Genomic DNA, 23,253 nt, shown 5'->3' on the forward strand with positions numbered 1-23,253 from the left:
TTCAATACACAAAAGAGGCTCAGATTTATGCAACAGCAGCAAAGAAAAAGAAGCAGGAGATATGAAGCATCAAACAATTTTTCAAGTTCTTCATAATAATAACTACTAAAATATTTTAAGAAATGTAGAAACACATCATCATGGTACATCTTGACCCGTTACATACTTGGAAATGGAAAAATGTTTTTGTTTCAATAGATCATTAGGAAATGAGAAACCACAAAAATAAACACTTAGAAAATGATACTGTATTTCCTATCTCCTAGACTGAATAAGGAGCTAGAAAATAAGTAACTAGAGGTCACATTGAACGCTTCTCACCTTGCTGCTGCCATGTTTCTTTTTGCTCACTGAAGGTGACCCTGGTTGCCCAGGGCTGGGAACGGAACTGGATCCTGCTGATGTAGGACCTGAATGAGCGTGAGATCCTTTTTCAACGACGGAAGACAGAACCAGTGGTGACTGTTGTAGTGAAACCTTCTGGAGCTCTGCTGCCAACTGCTTAGGATCAACCCCTGGGGATTTCGCTTTATCCACTATAACAAAATGAAATGGCTTTACATATTTCCCAGCTTAATAGGTACTTAATACAATGGGACTTATTTGAGATCTAGATGACAAAGTCAAAATATTACTTATAAAACAGGCTAAATTTTTTAAAATAAACAAACACAATTGTACCTTTATGTATCTTTATCTAAAGTCTAGAAGGCTCAGAGAAGAGTGAAAGACTGCTGAATTACAGAGGGAAATTGAGGTTCCCATTGCATCTTAGGAAAAATGTTTTTAATGTTTTATATACAGAACTGTATGTATGAATGATAAAATATTCTATTTTATTCACAGGGACTTAACTTGTATGATTGGCTATTTTTCCCTCTCTAAATCTTACATGTCCCTTTCTCTAAGGGGGAAACTTCAAAGAGAACGTTTACATTTATAGTTGTATGAAAATTCTACAGGCCTTGGTCTGTTCTGTTTGGTGTAGTAACCCAGACTCAGTGCTGGCCTGTAACATAGGAAGTGCTAAATAAATATGTGTTAAACAAAGGAATGAGTGATATTTTTAATCTTATAATTGATCTAAATTTGTAGACTATATTTGTTATCTAACAAAGAGTTAAATATGTTTCATCGTATATTATGAAATTACATGTTGATTTTTATTTATTATAAAAAGGCAATCAAAAGGTTCAGGAATAAGTGTTTCAAACCCAGTTATGATAAAAAGAATCAAGTATTATCTAAGAACTATATAAACCAAAAACAAATGGCTCCTGGATTACTGTGATGGAATGAATTTAATTTTAAAGAATTAAAAATGTGAACTGACACAGAATGAACTTCATATGAATTTCTTTAATGGGTCTATCATGCAAATATGTTTCCCTAGAATTCTAAAAATGTAGCAACAGTGCTTTTTTTAGCTGAAGAAGATTAGTCCTGAGCTAACATCTGTGTCAGTCTTCCTCCACTTTACATGTGGGTCGCTGCCATAGCATGGCTGAGGAGTGGTGTAGGTCTGCGCCCGGGATCTGCACCTGCAAACCTGGGTCGCCAAAGTGAAGTGTGCCAAACTTAACCACTAGACCAAGGGGTTGGGCCCTACAATGCTTTTGACGTTGTTTTCAAATACATAAATATGTGAACATCTATGTATCTATGACTTTATTTTTGCCTGTATTGTTGTTTATGTCTATCTTCATCTGCGGCTCCATCTGCCTCTACAACCACCTGTACTTCTTTACCTGCAGTTGAAAGCAGATTGCTTTCACCTACCGGCTTTTGGTGCTTCATGAAGTTCCAGGTGCTGGGGATTTTCAGAATCTGATAGCATATTGAGGTCCCTAAAAATTAAAACAAAAAAATTGAGAAAGAAATTGAGGAAGCCTGAGACAAAAGGCCCGTTTTTTCCAACTACCCTGAATTTTTTTTTTCAGTAGGAAAATGATAAGTGGTTAATGATAGAAAGCAATTTCAAAGCATGCTCACCCTTCTAACCAAATATATATTTGCAGTGCTGTTAAAAGTCAGCTGATAAAAATGATCATTTAAGGTGAAATCTTTATGGATTAAATGTAAATTCATTTGAAACACTATACACATCCATGAAATCTAAACGGGTTTAGGCTTTCATCTAAATGAAGCATGTTTCAATAAAACATGAAAGGGGAGAGCTATTGACACAATCAGAAACAAAATTAGCTGAATTCTTTCTATGCTTTAAACTTAGATTCTGAACAAGAAATCTATAAAACTTGTATTCACTTTATTGTCTAATTACAGAAAATTTTGCTGACTGGCAAAGGTTCCACCTTAACACTTTTAAATTAAAAGAGCCATGAATAGCCAAAAAATGGAAACAAAAAGATGGGGAAAAACTCACAGTCTTACACATATCTCTGCTTCCCCACTTTGCTGACTAATGATACTCTGCACTTCTTCATATGTTTTAGAAGTTAAAGGAATTCCATTCCATTCCAATACTTGCATCCCTGAAAAGACAAATTCAATTATAAAATAAAACATGTGTGCTATTTCTAGTCTGGGTCCACAGGGCATAGAAGACATTGCTTTGCATTTAAAAACCAACTCAGCGCACCGTGTCAAAGAACACCAGTTCAAAGTTCTCTGGAGCATTCATACCAAAACTATACGTAACTTGATCGCATCAACTTACCTGAACACACAAAATATATCTAATACAACATGCAAATTGTTGCTTTTGAAAATCTATTAAACATTATCAAACACATGTATTCTGTTCATACTGCTATAAAGAAAACATTATTGAATATATATTCCTTAGACCAATTTTGTGTAGAAAAAAATAATAATTACAACCACCAACATAATTTTTCCATGGGGACAAGCAACTAGAAGAGTGCAAACTTCCATGTTCTATTGAGGAATGGGAGTAGTAGAAAAAAGTCATTAGGATTTTGCTGTGAAGCTCCCCTTAAGAAATTGTTAGAGCTTGAACTTTGCTCAGATAAAACAGATTTCTACTTTGTTTCTTTTTCTTCACTGCATGGAAGACATTCCTGAATGGAAGAAGCAGGAATGTCACAGGGAGGGCAGCTTCATGGGCAGGTGGCCTGCAGTAGCTCAGAAGGTCCCCATGCTTGGTTTAATGCTTTGCTGTTATCTTAAAATTCAAAATAATATTTGAACAAAGAGCCCTACATTTTCATTTTGCACTGGGTCCTGTAAATTGTATTGCTGGATTGGTTACAGGGCATTTCATGCTTCTTCTCCATCTAGAAAGATAATTTTCATACAAAAAAAGCAGTTATAATTAATATTTCCACATTTTACATTTAGTTTCTTTTGTCCATTTTATATGAGCTGTCAAAATAATTTAGGGGTGCATATTTGGCAGGAATCACATAGTTCTAATATGTGGCTATGTGAGCTGAATATAAATTGGATACAACTATCCAAAGTTATAGTGCCCAAATATTTGTGAATGCTACCAGCTTTACCCGAAAAAAAAAATCTGTATGCCATAACTAAAGCTATAATTTAAATAAAAAGAAATGTCTGTTGAACAATTAGATGTTCAATGAGCTTCACAGATCCCCATGTGAAATTCCCTATTGCTCACCATTGGCCCTGTGGGAAATTCTAAAATGGCATGACTGAGTCTTTAAAAGTTTTAATGATTTTTAATACACATTGGAAAGCATATTTCCAGTTGCAAACAAGTAAGGGAAATGCTTTTATTACAGTGAAATGGCAAAAAGAAGTCCATAAAAATGCCCACAATAACACAAACACACAATGACTTTTCTATAACTTACTCCAAGAAAACTTTATCTTCAGATGGGCCTTAGGTTTATTTCAACAATCCCAGGCTGTTGTACACATAAAATGAGAAAATTACATAAAAGACAGTGATAATACCACTAAAGGAAAATTTATCACACTGAAGGAGGAAAAGCACACTGAAAAACACACTTTTCTTTAGTCAGGAGAAAGAGTACATTTATGAACGGATGATTTTGAATTGAAACAAATTAATGGTGTTATAGTTCAGAAATTGCATTGTCACTTTTCTGCAGAAGCATATTTTATGAAAAGAAATAGCTGCATAATCTTCATGCTTTTTCTTTTGAATTTACCTGCTCATTTTTTACATCTCAAAATAAAGGGGCAAATTTACAAAACATAATTATCCAGTGAAATGAAAAATGCTTCTAGTCATAAAAAAGTGAAAATCATTTAGAATAATTAATAAAATTGCTGAAAAAAATTTACAGATAGCTAGGGTCTTGCCTGGATAGAGACCTGAGACCATGAAATACATGATCTGCTCTGTCCCATAATATACCAGCTGAATTTCTTTTCCACTCCCTCAGTTTCCCACCAGAGTTGGTGCAGTATTGCTGTTCAAAATTTTTTGCTAGTTCTTTTATCTGGACTTGGTTTCAACAGTGACTATCAGACATTACAGGGAATGTGACTACTTAAAATAGTCATGTAATAACACCTCCCCTTTCCATTGCCTCTCCAACTTCCTACAGACCCAACAAGAACCATACTAAAATAACCAAGTGAATATACAAACCACTCCTTATTAATTCATAAGATGGTTTTAGTAGTTGTGAGAATTAAGTATGACGTGATTTCAAATATGATACTTTTGAAACATATTTAATTATAAAGTCCTATAAACTATTTTAAAATTCACACAAAAATTTGTTGAAAATGATCATACTGCATGAAAGTTCACTGAAGTAGTATTTTATCATTTAAGATTTGAATATAGGTCTATTCAGTTAAGATAACTTTTTACTCTGATTTTGTTTTAGAAATAATTCCTGGAAGATGGTGTACACATTAATGGTTATACTTATTATTTAGCATTATTAGAAAACATTTACATTTTCTTTATATTTAAATTATATCAACATGCACAATAATTGTTCAAGTTTGAGACTGTATAGATGATACTTCAATATATCCCTAGAAAGTGCCTGTTCTAATAGCTTCTAATAGGAAAACTAAGATAATCTGAATTTTTGCTGAATGTGCAACAGTGATGACAGGATTTGCTACTCAAAATCTCATACGTAACAGGTTATTACAAAACAAAAAAGACAATAATCAGGTAATTTTTGAATTTTAAAAAATTTTGAAAATTAAAAAATTTGAATTTAAAAAAATTTTTGAATTTTAAAAAATGAACAAACATAAAACATCGTCAATATGTGTTTTTATAACTTCTGGGATTACTTAATTTTGTATGCTCCTCAAACCAGCAAAAGTTATTCTTCCTTTTATAATACACAATTTCATGTATGTCCTTTCTTTGTCTATATTTAGTATTTACCATTAATTAAAAAACATCTTCTGGATTAAAATTATTAAGTTAACAGTTGAAATCTTATAGGTTACTGTATATCCAAACGTATATCACACAGAAGCTCATGAATTCTATTTATTTATTCCACAAATATTTTTTCAGCACCTAGAATGTGGCAGGCACTACACAATTCATCACCTTTGTGCTGATCACCATCTTTGTGTCTAATATTTTATGCTGTTACAAAAATTAACAAAAATGATACTCTGCTAGGAATAAAATCTTGGCAATGAGCAAAATGAAGACAATGGAGAAGGAAATTCAAAAGTGTTATAAGTACATGAAGAAAAGCTCAGACTCATTAGTGATTAGAAAGTGCAAATTAAAGCAATAATGACATTTTACTTAACTCTCATCATATTGCAAAAAGTTGGAAAGTCAGAAAATACTATGTGTTGACCAAGATGTGGGATTAGGGGATCTTGACTTCAGATGAGGTTATACTTGTTAGATAGTTGTTAACTTTATCCCCACTCTATGATGTGAGACTATTACGACTATGTCAGGATGAAAAATAAAACAACTGCTTGTTTACAATTTATAAACATGTAATTATTTTGGTGAGAATGCAGATAGGTGCGACCACTCTGGAGGGCAATGCAGCAGAACATCATTACATTAAGCGCATGTACACTCTATGACTCAGAAATCTTCTTCTTGAGTATCTACGTGTGAGGAGGTGGTGGTATCAGGACAAACGGACAACGAGTGTGTAGTAAATGCTCATGTGAATACATTCAGCAGAGGTTGCAGGAAATAGACCAGATCAGGTGTTAACACCAAAGGTGGATCCATCTTAAAATCATTTGCCAAGTAAACACAAGTGAGAAACAGGATCTGCTCTACAGTGCAATGACATTCCTGTACATTACAGTGATAGTCTTAGAAATTGACATTACGTATTATATAAATAACAGATATCACCTAAATTATAATAGTTGCTCTTAGAGGGAAGAAGGAAATAGGAAAAGAAAATGAGATAAAAGAAAATGAATGATATTAATAAATGAATGAATAAACAACCAACCAAACAAAAAAACCACACACACACTGAGGAGGGGACCTTACATGAATCAGCGAGGCTGGAGTGCTATGAAATGAGAATCTGATGCGGCTGGGGTGAAAAACAAGACAAAACAAACAAATTTAACCAACAATATATATGCATATAAGAAATTATTTGTAAGTTATTGTTTTACACCTTTTATCCACTCATATTATTAACCATGACTATAGATTAATTTCCTAAGTTTGGATATCTGCTCGCAAGAATCCTTTATAAACTAGCAGCAGCTCAGCTGAACTGAGCCTCTGCCCTGGCTTTCCAAACAGCGAACAAACCCTGCAAGTGAGTTTCAGGGGTCCAATACCTTGTCCACATCAGTTATACTAATTACTCATTCAGTTGCAAGTTAGGCAGTGTTAAAATAAGGGCAATACATAGATAGACAGATTTTATTATTTTTTATATTTTACAATTTTAACCTATTTATGCATTAATATGAAAGGAAGGAAAGAAAGAAGGATGGAAGAAAGGAAAAAAGGAAAAGGAGCAAAGAATGGAGGGAGGGAATCTTTGGTAAAGGAAAAAAATAGTATTGGAATAGTGTCCTGCTTATTTACAGGACAAAGGAGACACCCTCAATCACGGTAAGACATTCAAAATCTAGATATATTTTCCTGAGGAAACTCATCTAAAGTATAAAATTTTAAGACTGAAAAGTATCTTGTTGAAGACCTAATCTCATAATAATACCGCCGTTTTTGTCACTGTGATTATTACTGCTATTATTTTTACTCTTGGAACGCACAGTTCAAACAAAACTTAAAATAGGGCTTCAGTATACAAAACATATAAAAATGGAGCTATTTTCACTGAAGCAGGTTCCATCTACCTGCTCTCCTTCTCCTCATTCTCCAGTTCCCACTCGATGGGTATCCTTAGACAGTTGTAGGGAATCCTAAGATTCTCTGAGCCACCTGAATAAGTTATAAGTTTAAAATGACCTCAGAACTTGAATAGGGCATAAGAAAAATTTCCATTAACTAGGACACTGTCTCCAGGGATAAACTGTAATGAAGATAATCTGAATGTCATTTTACTGTAAAGGAGTCTGAATTGCTAAAAAGACTACATAAAATGATTGTTTTTGTTTTTTGATTTTTCGGTGAGGAAGACTTGCACTGAGCTAACATCTGTTGCCAATCTTCCTCTTTTTCTTTCTGCTTGAGGTTAACCCTGAGCTAACATCTGTGCCAGTCTTCCTCTATTTTGCACGTGGGCCTCAGCATGATTGATGAGTGGTGTATGTCCGCGCCCGGGATCTGAACCAGCGAACTTGCTCCTGAAGTGGAACACACCAAACTTAACCACTACGCCATGGGGCTGGCCGCCTATAATTGTTTTTTTACCCAATAATTCTAATAACGCTTTCAAATACAGCTGTCTGTGTGTGTGTGTATGTGCGTGCGTGCATGCGTGTCTGTCTGATACTTAGCATTAAAAAATCAAATCTTTCAATAAAGAGCATATGCACTATTTTCAGAAAGATAAATATTTTATCTATCAGAAATTTGTTTTATGAACCAATGTGCTGCTGGTAGTTGACTGCTGATACTTTCTTTTCTCCATAATCAAATTATATTCACATTTAGCTTGAATATTTACCAACCGTTGTGACCTTTTAGCAAGCAACCATCCTTGGCTTCCTCAAGGGAGACTAGACTTGCTAGATCACTGTTTTAGTTAATTTCCACTCTATGATGTAGAGAATACTATGACTATGACAGAATGAAAAACAAAACAATTGTTTACAATTTATGAAAATACGTTTTGAGCTACAGGTTTCTATGAGAAATTTAATAAATATGTTAGAATTCTGAAATTTCCATATTGTTTTTAATTATTTTCCTTATCTATAATTTTTCCTTCCATATATACTAAAATTTTCAAGCCTAGGAACTGCATTATCTAATTTTTCTTTTTTGCATCCCTCACGTTTTCTCACTACCCTTAGTGGCAGTTATTCAGGTTCTTCCGTCTGGCCTTGGCTCCCCAGGGCTCCTGTGGTATCACTCTACCTGGGCTATCTTCTCTGGGCACTGCTACAATTGCTCCCAGGTAGTTAACTCTGGCATGAAACATCCAATCTGCGATTTGAATCTAAATTTGGTTTAAATTTACATGCCTAATAGACAAAATACCTGGTGCTAATGACATTTAAACTCAAAGTTGCTTTCAATCTAAAATACCAAAATTTTACTCTATTAAAATATACATTTTAAAGATATTTGATATGTCACAATTTCTTCCTTTCATAGTACAAAGATAATAGAATTAAACTCATTAGAGTTTTTTTTTCTTTTTGAGGAAGATTAGCCCTGAGCTAACATCCATGCCCATCTTCCTCTACTTTATATGTAAGATGCCTGCCACAGCATGGCTTGCCAAGTAGTGCATAGGTCCACACACAGGATTGGAAAGGGTGAACCCCGGGCCACTAAAGCGGAATGTGTAAACTTAACCACTGGGCCACCAGACTGGCCACAAATTCATTAGAGTTTTTGACGTAAATTTTATAAATGCATATTCTTCCAAATTTCAGTAGTTATTAAACATATATATATAGATTTGCAGTAGCTTTCTACTTTTTTGCTTCCAGCTGTTGAATATTTTATATTGAGTAAACACAAGCCCAATATAAACAAAACAGACTGTGAAGCAAAAGTCTATGCTATGATAATATACTCCATTTCCATCCTTGAGCAGACTATGACAAGAGTTCTCTAGAGAAGTGTTATACAGCTGGAATATATTTTCAAATAGCTCAGAATTGGAGAAGTTCAATTCTCTGTTTGAAACTGTCATTAATTTGGGATGTGATCTTGAGCAGTTCACTTTCCGTGTTTCTTCTTTCACTCACAATTTTTGTGAAGAATAAGCAATTAAAATCATCAAAGTATGGCCTGCATATATAAATTCTCAAATGCAATTAATTTACATATTAAAAAATTCTTACAACATTTTGAATAGAAAAGTATCTAAGAAATACCAAAGACTACAGTTGAACTGTCTGAGCTTACCCATACTGCTTTTCTAGGTCTGAGTACATTGAAAGTATTTACAATCAGTGACTTCTACACTCACAGATCTAGAATAGATTTAGCTCCAATCATAAAAAATTGTAAAGTATAAAAAATAGATTACCACATATTTTGCAGAATTAATGGTCAATAATAAAAAGGTCATTGAAAGAGGATTACGTGAATCAAATGTTTTGTAAAAGTACATCACAACTATTTTATAGACTTGTTATAAAGCAAGCAAGATTTTTGTAGGTGCTCTAGTTTTAGTGTTTTATAACACATTAGGAAAGTGAAACATGATGTGACAAAGCTTTTCTGACATCATACAGTTAACGGTAGTGCAGAATATGAACTCCATCTAACTGTCTCTCAGGCCAGTGTCAGTATCAGTAAACAGGAAAATTCATTCAACTTAAGCCAACTAAACCCACATCCTAGCCCAAATGAATATTAACAATGTTCAAATACGTAAAATCTAGCACAAAGAACACAGAAATTATTCACAATTTCATTTTAATTACAATAAATAAAGATAATTTAGAAACTGCATTAATTATCTATTATCTATATGACAATATCATTTGAAGTCTTGGGCATGCAAAAATTGAAGACATTAGTGAACAAACAGAAAGTTGTATAATATATCATTTTATATTACAATTTTATTGGAAACAATAACAAGTAGAAAAGAAAAAAATCTAATCCTCTTCTCATCTCTTTTCTCCACTCCACTCCACTCCCAGAAAAAAAGCCAATACCACATTTCTATAGCCACATTGATGGAAAATTATGCTCAGTACTACTGGAAGGGAAAATAATGTAGGAATGATTGCTCAATGTTATTGATCATCAGGGAAATGCAACCCAAAACTACAATGAGATATCCTCTCACACCTGTTAGGATGGCTATTATTAAAAAAAACAAAAGATAATAGGTGTTGGTAAGGAGTGGAGAAATTGGAACCCTTCACTCTGCTGGTTGGAATGCAAAATGGTCCACGCACTGCGGAAAATAGTATGAAGTTTCCTAAAAATTAAAAATAGAATTACCACATGATCTAGCAATCTTATTTCTCGGTATTTATTGAAAAGTATTGAAATAAGGATCTTGAAGAGATAGTAGCACTCCTATGTTTATTGCAGCACTATGCACAATAGCCAAAATGTGGAAATAACCTTAATATCCATTGATAGATGAATAGATGAAGAAAATGTGGTTTATACATACAGTGGAGTATTATTCACCCTTTGAAAAGGAAGAAATCCTGTAATATGAGACAACTTGAATGAACCTTTAGGACATTATACTAAGTGAAATAATCCAGTCACAGAAGGACAAATACTGCATGATTCCTTTCCTATAAGGTATATAATAGTCAAACTCACAGAGGCATAGTGTATACAACATAGTACAAGAATTGATTTTTCCATTAAAAAACCAGAACTAAGAAGAAAACAGTTTAACAGCAATATCTGCTAACAAATATAGAATAAAACTCAACTATTTCCCCTCCAGCTCTCTAAAACTCATATAGAGAAATTATTTCCCCTACCTTATAAGTAAACATGATTACAACCATAACAAAATAATGGCAATATATTCTAGACGAATTACAAAGGATTTTCATGTCTGTATCGTCTGATTATAAGAAGTCTTTTTGATTTAAAGGAATAGAATTAGACCCATTTTGCTGTGTTAATAGTACCAATACATGACTTTTTTTTTTTTTTTTTACAAAAGTATTTTGCCCACTTTTTCTCTTTATCTTTTTATCTTTACACCAATCCAGTAAAATAGGCAGGGTAAGTTTAACTATCCCTAATTTCACAGATGTGAAACCTCAGCTTTAGAAATCATATTTAGTAGTAGTGCAAAAGGCCAGGTCTCCTGATTCCTCATGTAAGTTCAGGAATATTGTCCTCCTAATGGCTTCTTTTCTGTTTAAGATACATAGAATATCTAATTATAAAGTTTTGGCTATGTTTATGGCTAATATCTTAGATTTAAGTATATAACCAATATAAATGAATGCATTTAATTATGAGAAAACTAACCACATCAAGTCCACAAACATTTAGTGAGTGAGTGTCAAAGACAGGACTAGATTCTAGGTCACTAATATCAACCACTTATGATTTCTGACATGATTTCTTCTACTAAGGTGTAGGAACCTCATGAACACATGCTCACAGAAGGAAACCATGATTGCGGCTCCAAGATTAGAGGCCCCCAGTGGGGCTGGTGGGTGGGGCGCTGAGAAATGGGAGTGGGATAGATGAGCATGAGTTTGAAAGGAGTGGCGTACGTTATGAAAGGCCTTGTAGGTCGCATTGAACTTAGGCTTAATTCATTTGATAATATAAGACATGAGGGGAAAAGTTTACAACAACCAAATTATCATTTTAATAAAATTCTGTGGTTTGAAGAGGGTGTATGCCTTTCTTCCCTTATGTTGCTCCCACTTTCAGCAGATTAGTGTCAGCTTCTTTCAGGTTTTCTCTGTAATTTGTACATATTTTTATTGTTACACTCAACACACTTTATTTTAAATTATTCATTTGTGTAATTGGCTCCACTTATGTCCTGTGAATTTCTATATCCATATATACATATGTTTGCCGAATGAATGAACAAATGAAGGCAGAGACAGACTGGAAGCCAGAACACTGGTTAAGAAGACAGGAATTCCAAACAGCAACTGATTATACATTTTTACATTTAATGTTATTTTCAGAAAATACCGTCATGCTGAAAAAATGGGATTGGCGAGAATGTTATTCAAATCAATAATATTTAAATCTACTTTTTCAAAATCCATTAATGCAAACTATCTAAGCACTATAAAATAGTGAGAGAGATTTTATTCATATTTCCTCCCCAAATACTTAAGGTGATACTGACAGAGACATAATTTTCACATACAAAGAAATATTACAGAGTGACTTTCCATCCTAAACATTCATAACTGTGGCTTTTGGTCATCTTTTGTCTTACTGAGATGCAAACTGCAAATGATAATAAAAAATATTTGAGCTGCCACCTGTAGAACCATACAAATATACATGTAAGTTTTATGATTTCTATTAAAAATATATCTTTATTATATTAATTGGAAACAAGATTTAAGACTTGGATGTTAAATACTCAGTAGGTTTCTTATGTTATATAGGGATTGAACCAGTTAAAAAATGGTTGAGTGACTTTTGGCTTACTAAATTTGAATGCTATATACAGGAACAAATAACATATTGAGGTCATTTCCATTGAGCTGAAATTTACCATACATGTTGTATTATTTATATATACATGATATAGTCATTTATCACCATGTCCCCTGTTCCCGCTTTGGTCTGAATGCCACATCTTATGCCTGGGTTATTTCTATAGCTTCCTAACTGCTCTCCTTCTTTCTACCCTTTACTCCTTCAAACTATTCTAGTTACAACGGTCAGAGTGATTCTATATAAATGTCAGTCAGCTTGTGTCAGCCCAGCAGCTTCTCATCTTACATTAGTAGAAGCTCTTAGAAATTACCTGAAAGTTACCTGGAATTCTTTAGGATGGGAGGAGGCATATGTGTAAGCTCCATTGGTTCTAATGCATGTAGAATCAACCAATATATTCTACATTTCTATATTTCTCTCACTGAAACTAAAAGAAAACATACATCACCCCCCAAAAATTCATTAAAGAGATGGATTTTCCTTCCTTAAAGGTATCTTTCTTCTAGTTCTTCAGATTTATTTTATATTTTAGTCATTCAGACCCTAAGCAAACTTTTCCTCCACAATGAATATCTTCTATTCACTGTCCATCTAGGCTGTAGGCATTTTGAAAGCAAGGTAGAATCATATCATTCTAGGATATATCTGTACAGAGTAGTTACTGAATAAATGTTTTTATCCATTTGCATTCTTCATTATTTCCAGTATTCCTAATATTCTCACCTCTACTCCTTCACAACAATCTTCTCTCTGAATTCCCTGTTTATCACCTCCATCTGCCTTTTCTGTATATTACTCCTACACACCAATAAGTTCTTATAATTCTGCATTAAGTACCTCAGTGTCCTTCTCCAATAAGAAACATCATCTCCCATGTTCGTAGCAGCATTATTTACAATAGCCAAGACATGGAAACATTCTAAGTGTCCATCGATGGATGAATGGATAAACAAGATGTGGTATATATATATATGCAATGAAATATTATTCAGCCATAGAAATTGAGGAAATCCTACCATTTGCAGCAACATGGATGGACCTTGAAGGCATTATGCTGAGTGAAGTAAGTCAACAGAAAGACAAATACTATATGATCTTACTTATATGTGGAACCTCCCGATCCCCAAACCACCAAAAACAAGCCCCATCAAACTCATAGAAAAAGAGATCAGATTTGTGGTTATCAGAGGTGTGGGTGGTGGGAGGGGGAGTTAGAGAAAGGTAGTCAAAAGGTACAAACTTCCAGTTATAAGATAAATAAATACCAGGGATTCAATGTACAACATGATGACTATAGCTAACACTGCCTTACGATATATAGGAAAGTTGTTAAGAAGGTAAATCCTAGGAGATCTCATCACAAGGAGAAATTGTTTTTCTTTTCTTTTTATTGTATCTATATGAGATGATGGATGTTAATTAAATCTATTGTGGTAATCATTTCACAATATATATCAACCTAACTATCATGCTGTACACCTTAAACTTATACAATGATGTATTTCAATTATTTCTCAATGAAACTGGAAAAAAAACCCCACAATAACTCATGCAGGGATGAATTCAAGTTTTATGAGAGCTGAAGCTTCCACAATTTTAAGAAAAAATATAAAATTATGAAGAAAAAATTAGATACAAGTGAATATCTGTTAAAAGGACAAAAGAAAGCACAACAATTACAATGTTAAAAACCTGACAAATGCCATGTATATCACATATTTCTTAGAACTTCCTGTAAGCCTTGCCAGGAGCCTGTACAAGTGACAGAGAAGATCTGAGACTCGTTTCATTAGTGTTATGATTTATCCATTCTGATCTCATTTCTTCTTTCATACTATGTAATTACTCTCACATTATTAATTCTAGTGCATAAATTTCCATTTTATGTAACATACCTAGCTTCCTATGGCTCCCATACTGCTGTCTTACACCCCGCTTCCAAATCTTTGACTATGTTTCTTCTCAAGGTTGAATCTCTCCCTTATACCTTTGGAGAGGTAAAGTGTCTCATACATAAGCGTTATAGAAGGGTCTTGTAGAGGATCCCTTATGTTTAATGCTGAAGACCCAGTGAGTTTCTGTGATTTGACTAAAGTCACACACAAAAGGAATTGATGAGAAAGATTGGTCCAGACACTCAGAGTCAGGCATCTGACACCAATGTCACAATTCTGTTCACTAACAAGGTGTGTTTTCAGTGACTAACAGACCATGAAGGTTACATGAACAGATATTCATTGTATGTATGTCCATAGATTTTAATCAGAGCATGAAGTTTACTGATTAACATACTGTTGATAAGAAGAAAAATTTAGAAGCCTTAAAAAGATTAACCAAAACTATGACTTTATAGTTAGGAGGTGATAGATTTACATGAGAAATGGTTTAATCACTTAAGGCATTATAATTTTTAAAAATTTATTCAGGCCATATATTTAAAATGATATACCATTATAGCAGATACCTCTAGCAGTTCAATGTCCCCCTAAAAGAAGACTGAACTTTATAAGATTGTTATCTATGAAAATAATTTCATCTATCCTTAACAAAATAGCTTCTCTAGCTAGTCTAGTGCTTTATAGTTAACAAAGTACGCAAAATACATCAGCTCCTTACATACTCATTGTTAACCCTGTGAGATAGGTCTTAAAACTTAATTGCACAGAGGAGATAAAAGGAGACTCGGAGAACGTAAGTAACTTGCCTAAAGTCATGAAGATGGCTTAATTCAGAGTCTTCTGACTTCAAGTTTTCTGCTTTTTCCATTAGGAATATTCCATGTCCCTGCACCTCTGAGCTCAGAACTGACCATAGTCAACTGTCAGTTATTAAAGCATGTACAGATATAAGGGACACAGAAGTCAAGCTTAATATAGCAAATAATCTTCTTGCCATCAAAGATCTCCAAAGTGAAAGTAAGCACACTCTTTTCATCATTTATGTGAAACAGTATGCCAAATGCTATGGTATATGGTTCTTATATATTATTTATAAGTCTCATAATTTTGCAAAGACTATTATTAGCCCAATTTCCCAACTGGGAACACCAAGGTAGTAAAAGTTAAACAATTTATCCTGGCAGTAAGTACAAAAGCTGAATTTAAATCCTTATCTGACTTTTAGAACATTCTCTCTACATATCAAAGATGCTAAAGCATTGGCTTGTTGAAGATTTGGTATGGATATTCAAGAGAAAGCTCAGCATCCTTGCTTCCAAAATAACCACACCAAGTTAACACACACACACAAAGTATGGCCTGTTCTGTGGCATATTAAGTAGACAAATCCAGAAATTTAAGTACAGAAAGAATTGTTTATCAAGAAGCAATAGCACCTAAGCATACATAAATATTTCAAGGTATGCCATCCCTGTGGATAAAAGAAATCAAATTAGGATTTGGAGTATTATGCATACAAAAAATGTGTAAAACAGTGCTATTATTAAGTTTTCTTAATGTCCCTATCAAGAAATGTCTACTCAAACATAATTTTCCTCTGATAAATTTAAAAATAAATAAGAGAAATATCTTTCTTTGCCCTGGTAATATGGCTAATCATTACTATCCTGACAAGGTAAGTATGATATCACTGCATCCGAAAAATACTACAACCTACCAGTCTAGGTACCCAAAATTTATATTTTTCTTTCCAGAAGATAGTTTCCTAAATATTTATTAGAAAATCTTTGCATCAACGTAAAATACGATCTTGTGTCACATGTACTGGACACACCAGCTTGTGGGAATTTTGAGAAATCTCATGCTAATGACCAATTCGTACCTGGTAATCCCCCTGGAACAAGAACAAGGAAGCTCACTCATCTGTGTGGTGTGTTTCTTGATCGCCAACCTTGATCACTGCCATGCCATCTGTAACATATGCCAAAAAAGCATAAGCAGAAATAGAGACTTTCTTGCCTAGGAATATTCTCCCTTAAGTTACACAGGAGTGTGTCTTCTAATAATACTACTGGAATAAGTTCTTCTGCTATAGACTTCTCCATGAAAGGGAATTAGAGAGGCCAACTTCTAAAATCAAAACCACCACTCCAAAAACAGCTAACCTCACTTTCACTCCAACCGCTGATTCTCTGCCGTAAATCCAACAGTGTCTTCTTGCCAGAAACCCTGTCAATTCATCTTTAAGACGAGCTAGCTAGCTGGACCACATCACCTACATTGAAACAACTAGAAACTAAGAATTTACAAATATCCATGAATTAGAATTTATGATACCGGCACATTTCCTCACAGAACAGCATACGGACAAAGACGAACTCATTTCTTGACAGGCCTAATAGCCTGAGAGAAGCTAACTTTCCATATAGCTCTAAGTCCACAAGAAAAAACTGGATATCACCAGTTTTAACTTTTTGCTCTCCTAGTCTATGTTCCCACTGATTCATTAAGGTCCTTGAAGCTACATTCAGATCTTAACATTATACTCTTAGCTCCAAACAGTTTTCCAAAAATTTTCCAAACAAATTTGATTTAATTATCAATAATAGTAATATAGAAACAAATTATCTTCAAAATATTTTATTAAATTAACTGACAGTTGGACAACCTATCAATACAAACAAACAAATAATTGTGTTTGGTTCATTGGCTAAAAGATGTTTAGTTCTTATGGATTCATTGTTCCATTAGGAAAATTGTTGAAATTTTAAAAGTATCATGCCAGTAATATATCTTACAATTATGATGTTACGATATACAATACCAGGAAAAAAAATTTGGAGATTAAGTTCAAGAAATCCAGTGACTAAATAAAGCTTAGTATCAACGATATGCATATTAAGGATTAGATTTGCCTATTATATTCTCTGAACAAAATTTTATTTATGTTTTCTACTCTGCCTTTTTCTGGAGATATAATATTGTTATAAGTTGATATAAAAGGACACAAAGTTGTTAACACACTTAACGATTTCTATGTGTCAATTTTTTAATGCACTGACTTACTTCATTGCATCGATTCAGAATACAATAATTAAATCTCTAAGTAGAACAAAAGTCCAGCATTGTGGACCCATTCAAGACAAATAAACATGACCCAATATAAAAAGATCTATTTTTTTCCAAATTAACCTATACCTTCAATATAATCACTATCAAATTTCAACAGAGATTTTCCTAAAAACTGACAATCTGATTCTAGAATGTACATGCAAGATCAAAGGTCAAGAATTGTCCCAAGAGGATTTTGAAGAAGAGCAATATGATAGATTCATCTACCATATGTCAGGACTTAATATAAAGATATCATAATTAAAACAGTGTGACATTGATGTAAGGATAGACTAATAGATCAGTAAGCTAGATCAGTAAGCTAGAACAAAGAACTCATAAAAGACCCACACACATCCAAAAAATCAATATATGACAGATGGGGCATTGTAGATCAGTGGGAGTAATGACACATTGTTCAATGAATGGTGAACAGGCAACTGACAGTCCATATGGAGAAGGAAAAAACTAAAATTTCTATTCAGACCACAAATAGATTAAAAATAACTTAGTTTAATGTCTGCAAGGACATTGTATGAGGAGTAAAATTTTACAATTTTTAAAAGAAAATAAAGACTAACATTTTTAACACTTCAGGGCAAAAAGAATTTCCCAAACAATATATAGAACACTTATAAAGATTAATACAAACAAAATGATAAATTAGAATATATTAAAATTTTAACTTCTGTTAAAAAAAGACAGAAACTAAAAGTACAAGCCACATATGGGTAGAAGGTATTTATAGTCTATATACTTGGGAAAGGATTATATCCACAATATATAAAGATTCCCTAAAATTCAATTTAAAATATACAAACAATCCAATTAAAGAACGAGCAAAAGAATAGGTAAATCCCAGATGAGAAAAACCCAAGATCTAACAAGATTAATAAAATATGACCATACTCAATACTACTGAAGGGACAATAAAGGAAAATCACAATGGGATGCCATTCCACATTATATTTGAAAAAGAAGATGTAGAGAGAGGAACAAGGATGTAGAGAAACAAGAACACAAATTTCCCACTAATAAAGGTAAAAATAGCATAACATTTTAGAGAGTAATTTGGAAAAAAACCACACAATATTCTCCCACATTATTTAAAAAGATAATTGTTATAACACAGAAATTTAACTTGTAAAAGAAACTCTTGCATATGTGTACAAGGAAACTACTTCAAAAAATTTAATTATAGCATTGTTTGAAAGAGAAAAAAAATCCTCATAAATAATCTAAATAACCAGAGAACTAAACATTAATTAAATTGTAGTAGAGACATAGAAAAGTGGAATTCTGCCCCTTGGTGAAAATAAATGAACTGGAACTACGTGTACCACTTTGGATGAATCTCATTAAATTTATATGACTAAAAAAATAGCAAAAATATATGTACAGTAAGATATCATTTCTAAAAACTTTTGTAAACAAGAAAAATGTGTCCTTATATAGTTTATGAATACATTAATAAAACTGTGAAGAAAACAAAGTGAAAGAGTAGCCTCAAATTAAGTTTGGTAGTTTACTCTGGGGCAGTAAGAGAGGTTTGGGAGAGCGAAGGTGACTCCAGGAGGCTTTAATTGATTTATAAGTACTTATTTCTCCTAAAGATATAAAACAAATATGGTAAAATGTTAAGACTTAAAACAGTATGGTGGGTACATGGCTGTTTGCCATAGTATTTTCTATAGCTTTTTGTGCACTAGAACATTTGTAACGAAAATTATAGTCAGTGACTGATTAAGTGTTCAATTATATACATTGAACCACAAACGCTAAGAAGCTCCCTCTGACCCACTCCCATCAGAGAAGGCAGAACCGAAGGTTTGGGATGTTGAGCTGGGCATCTCACTAGATAAGGAAATGAAACGAGTGAATAAGCTATATGACTCTATATGAGAAGGCAATTTTCCTGGTTGGGGAGGGGGCTCAGACTAAGGAAAATCATGTCCGCTTTTACTGAAGTAGTAAACATCAAAACTTGACTTTCTGTGGTTATCACATAATGGAGAGATTCAACCACTGAGTTGTTTCTGTAAAAATTTACAAGATTGAGAGCAAAACACACTCACCATTTAAGTGCAAATAAATCAGAAACACATGTCAGGCAGCGAACACTTCCACATAGTACTTGTTGCTTTGAGTTGAGATTTTCAAAAACTCCTGTTTTGTGCCCTTCACCTTCTCTCAACTGCAGAGCAAACAATGTTTGGGGAGATTCTGGGCTAGAGAAGAAATCTTCTCACACCCAGCCACTGCACAGTGAGATGGTGCTGTATTTTCCAGATTGGAGAGGTTTTTCTATGTCATTAATAATCCAAGCTCCCACTCACACTCCAGAGATCTGAATTCAAATTCAAAGCAAAGAAAAATTAAGAAAAAAAAAACCTAGAATAAATTTATGAGCTGTTCAGCTGAAAGTTGTAAGAACATGTGCCCAGAGGATACAGTTTCTATCTTACACATTTTTTTCTGAAAAGATCGTCAAAAATTATATTACCAAATATTGATGCTGTCTTAAATGTACATAGTTCTTTACAAATGGTAGAGTGTGACTACCTGTATCATTTTATTTGCTTCACACAACCCTGAGAGGAGTGACATCTTCATAAGTATCCAACCGTTGTAATGGAAAATAAATTCCTCAACACGCATTTCCATATATATTGCTTTAAACCTTGTTTTATTAGGCCCTGACCTGGGCACTGAGTATGTAGAAAAAAAAGAATTCAGTGTTATGGGACACAATAGAAATATGCACAATACGGGCTGGCCTGGTGGAGCAGTGGTTAATTGTGCACGTTCCGCTTCGGCAGCCCAGGGTTTGCTGGTTCGGATGCCAGGTGGGGACGTGGTAAGGCTCATCAAGCCACGCTGTGGTAGGCGTCCCGCATATAAAGTAGAGGAAGATGGGCACGGATGTTAGCTGAGCGCCAGTCTTCCTCGGCAAAAAGAGGAGGATTGGTAGATGTTAGCTCAGGGCTGAACTTCCTCAAAAAAAAAAAAAAGGAAAAAGAAATATGCACAATAGATAAAAGCACAAAAGGATGGAACCCAGAGAACTGACCCTGGTCGTTATCAGACAAAAAACAAAACAAAACAAAGTCTGTGCTTGTCAAGAGACATTGATAATTGTATTACGGACTCTCCAAATTTAGAGATGGTTGGAACTTTGCTCTGAGAAGAATATATAAAGAGGTATTTTTTTTTAAACATTTTATTTTTTCCTTTTTCTCCCCAAAGCCCCCCGGTACATAGTTGTATATTCTTCGTTGTGGGTCCTTCTAGCTGTGGCATATGGGACGCTGCCTCAGCGTGGTCTGATGAGCAGTGTCATGTCCGCGCCCAGGATTCGAACCAACGAAACACTGGGCCGCCTGCAGCGGAGCGCGCGAACTTAACCACTTGGCCACGGGGCCAGCCCCATAAAGAGGTATTTTTAAAGAAAGTTTTATTTTTGAAGCATGTCATGAATTCAAAACTTCCGAAAATTGTAATGATATTGAGTAGGTTTCAATAGGCAAAAAAGTCTAGGGAAAAGCAAGTTTATTACCCAGGAGGCATCTAATTTTTTGAGGCCATTACTTAAGGTGTTGATCATGCTGAACTTGGTATAGATAATGTAAAATAAATAAGGTTTATAATCGTTTGTCCAAGAATAAAAGTTTAAAATGGATGTGGCAAGTTTTAAACATACATTCAAAGTCCATATATTCAAATTTTCTTTCAGATGCTCAAATCATTTCAAAGAGAAGTAACAACATCAAAGGCCGAAATGAGAGAAAATATTATATAACATTTAAAACCCCAATATTGATGAGCATTTCACAGCCCCAACACTGTTGGTCTACATTTGTTAAAAATTTTAATCCTAAAGCAAACAGCAAGAAATTGCACTTTAGAAACCTAGGCTTGTAGTTTAATTCCCTAGATCTTTTGTCTTCATTTTTCAGTAGAACAAAGACTGATCTTGTGCATTAAAATGAAGAATCATAGGTAGCGAAAGATCATTCTTTGTGCATTATTTGCTTAAGAATGTTGATTAATGTTCCTGGGAAATGCATTTTAAGATTTTGGAAGATTAGGATCCTTCAAGTACCTGATTGCCTGGGTTCTTTCAGAAAATCATCATAGATTGTTACAAAACCAAAAGATTGGTTCAGGAAATTTTGATTAATGGAACACTAACTGCATTTTTTATTTTAGGGGATGGCACAAGCTAATACTAGGAGTGTTTTAAAACTAATTTCTTGAGTATAGCTTAATGATTTTGCAATAACAATTATTGCTAATACTCAGCGTTTTGAAACACAAAATTCTCCTACATTATTTAACAGGATAGACAACCTCGTTCAGAAAGATTTTTCAAAACAAGGTTGAATAAAAATCATTTTTCAAACAAATAACCAGTACAGAGACTCAGAAAGTACATTGGGGATTTTTTTCCCTCTCCATTTAATGTTAGTTACATAAGTGAGTATCTTCAGAATAGCACTTGGCTTAGGCATGAGAAAATCTACGTGATTGGTCAGTATGTTTTAATTGCATAAATCCAGAAAATAAAAAGCTAGAGAAAATTTGAAAATACTCTTACTCTCCCAAAAGTCAACACAATTGAAATCTATGCAATTGACTGCTGCAGGAGTGTTAATATGTCAGACCATGAGGAATCCGAAAAGTCTATTGTTAAGAGAAATGACCAAAATTAGAAAAAACAGTAGACTCAAACTGTTTCTCAACATAGCTTTCATAGTTTGGAGTGGAAAAAAATACAGTCTAAGAATTCTATAGCCAACCAATTGTCATTCATGTTTTAAATCAACTGGAAGAAAGTTTTGAATCAGAAAGGCTGAGTCTATATACTCTTGTATTCAGAAATGCAGAAAGATATACCTGGAAGAGATCAAATCAATTCCTAAGTATACATGGAATTCATTCTACAGATGAATATGTTCAATTACATAAACACAAAGATATTTTATCTATCTATTTATCTATAATTTTCCCTTATGAAAGAATTAACTTCAAACTATAGAGAATTAGCCATCTTTATTGCCTTCAATAAATGAAATTTCAAAAATACTATAGTCATGAAAACATTTTAAAACTTAAAAGTCCATATAACTCCAATGGTATACAATTAGTATTTTTATAGTGATGCCTCACATCAGGCTGAGGGCTCTATGGATACTACATATGAATGAAACACATAATTATAGACAAAACAAAGCAATATACATGTGTGTGTGTGTATCTCTCTCTCTCTCCAGAAAATGTGCTGGTCTAAACAGGTGAGTGCTTGTCAATACTCATTTAGACTGATGGCCTTCTTGTGAGTTCATCTTTGAACATAAGAGGAATGAACTTTTATCATTCTAGCCTGGTGGCACAGAACATAGGTATAGCCTTACGGATGAGAGGAAAGTAAGTGATTTATCATATGTTGAAGTTACTCCTAAAACTACTTAATGTTTCAAAAATACTATCTAAATATTGACAGTCAACACAGCATCATGAATCTAATAGAAATACTACCAAGTGTTTTATTAAAGATCTATATTG

General features: G+C 33.7%; 1 protein-coding gene across 7 annotated transcripts in view; it reads right to left on the bottom strand.

Moving 5' to 3' along the window:
- The window catches only part of PCLO (piccolo presynaptic cytomatrix protein), a 377,354-nt gene that overhangs the window by 97,453 nt on the left and 256,648 nt on the right, over positions 1 to 23,253 (bottom strand). For 4 of the 7 annotated variants that reach the window (XM_070507399.1, XM_014843189.3, XM_070507394.1 and 1 more), the window contains exons 11-13: positions 2,387 to 2,495; positions 1,780 to 1,847; positions 322 to 536 (exon numbers count right to left, since the gene is read on the bottom strand). In XM_070507399.1, the coding sequence (XP_070363500.1) occupies positions 322 to 536; positions 1,780 to 1,847; positions 2,387 to 2,495 (392 nt within the window). Of the gene's footprint in view, positions 1 to 321; positions 537 to 1,779; positions 1,848 to 2,386; positions 2,496 to 3,814; positions 3,858 to 6,436; positions 6,483 to 16,459; positions 16,549 to 23,253 lie in introns of those variants that run through there. The other 3 variants (XM_070507408.1, XR_011502753.1, XM_070507425.1) reach the window with 3 other exon arrangements.

This window comes from Equus asinus, chromosome 1 (genome assembly GCF_041296235.1).
Source record: "Equus asinus isolate D_3611 breed Donkey chromosome 1, EquAss-T2T_v2, whole genome shotgun sequence".
Classification (NCBI taxonomy): domain Eukaryota; kingdom Metazoa; phylum Chordata; class Mammalia; order Perissodactyla; family Equidae; genus Equus; species Equus asinus.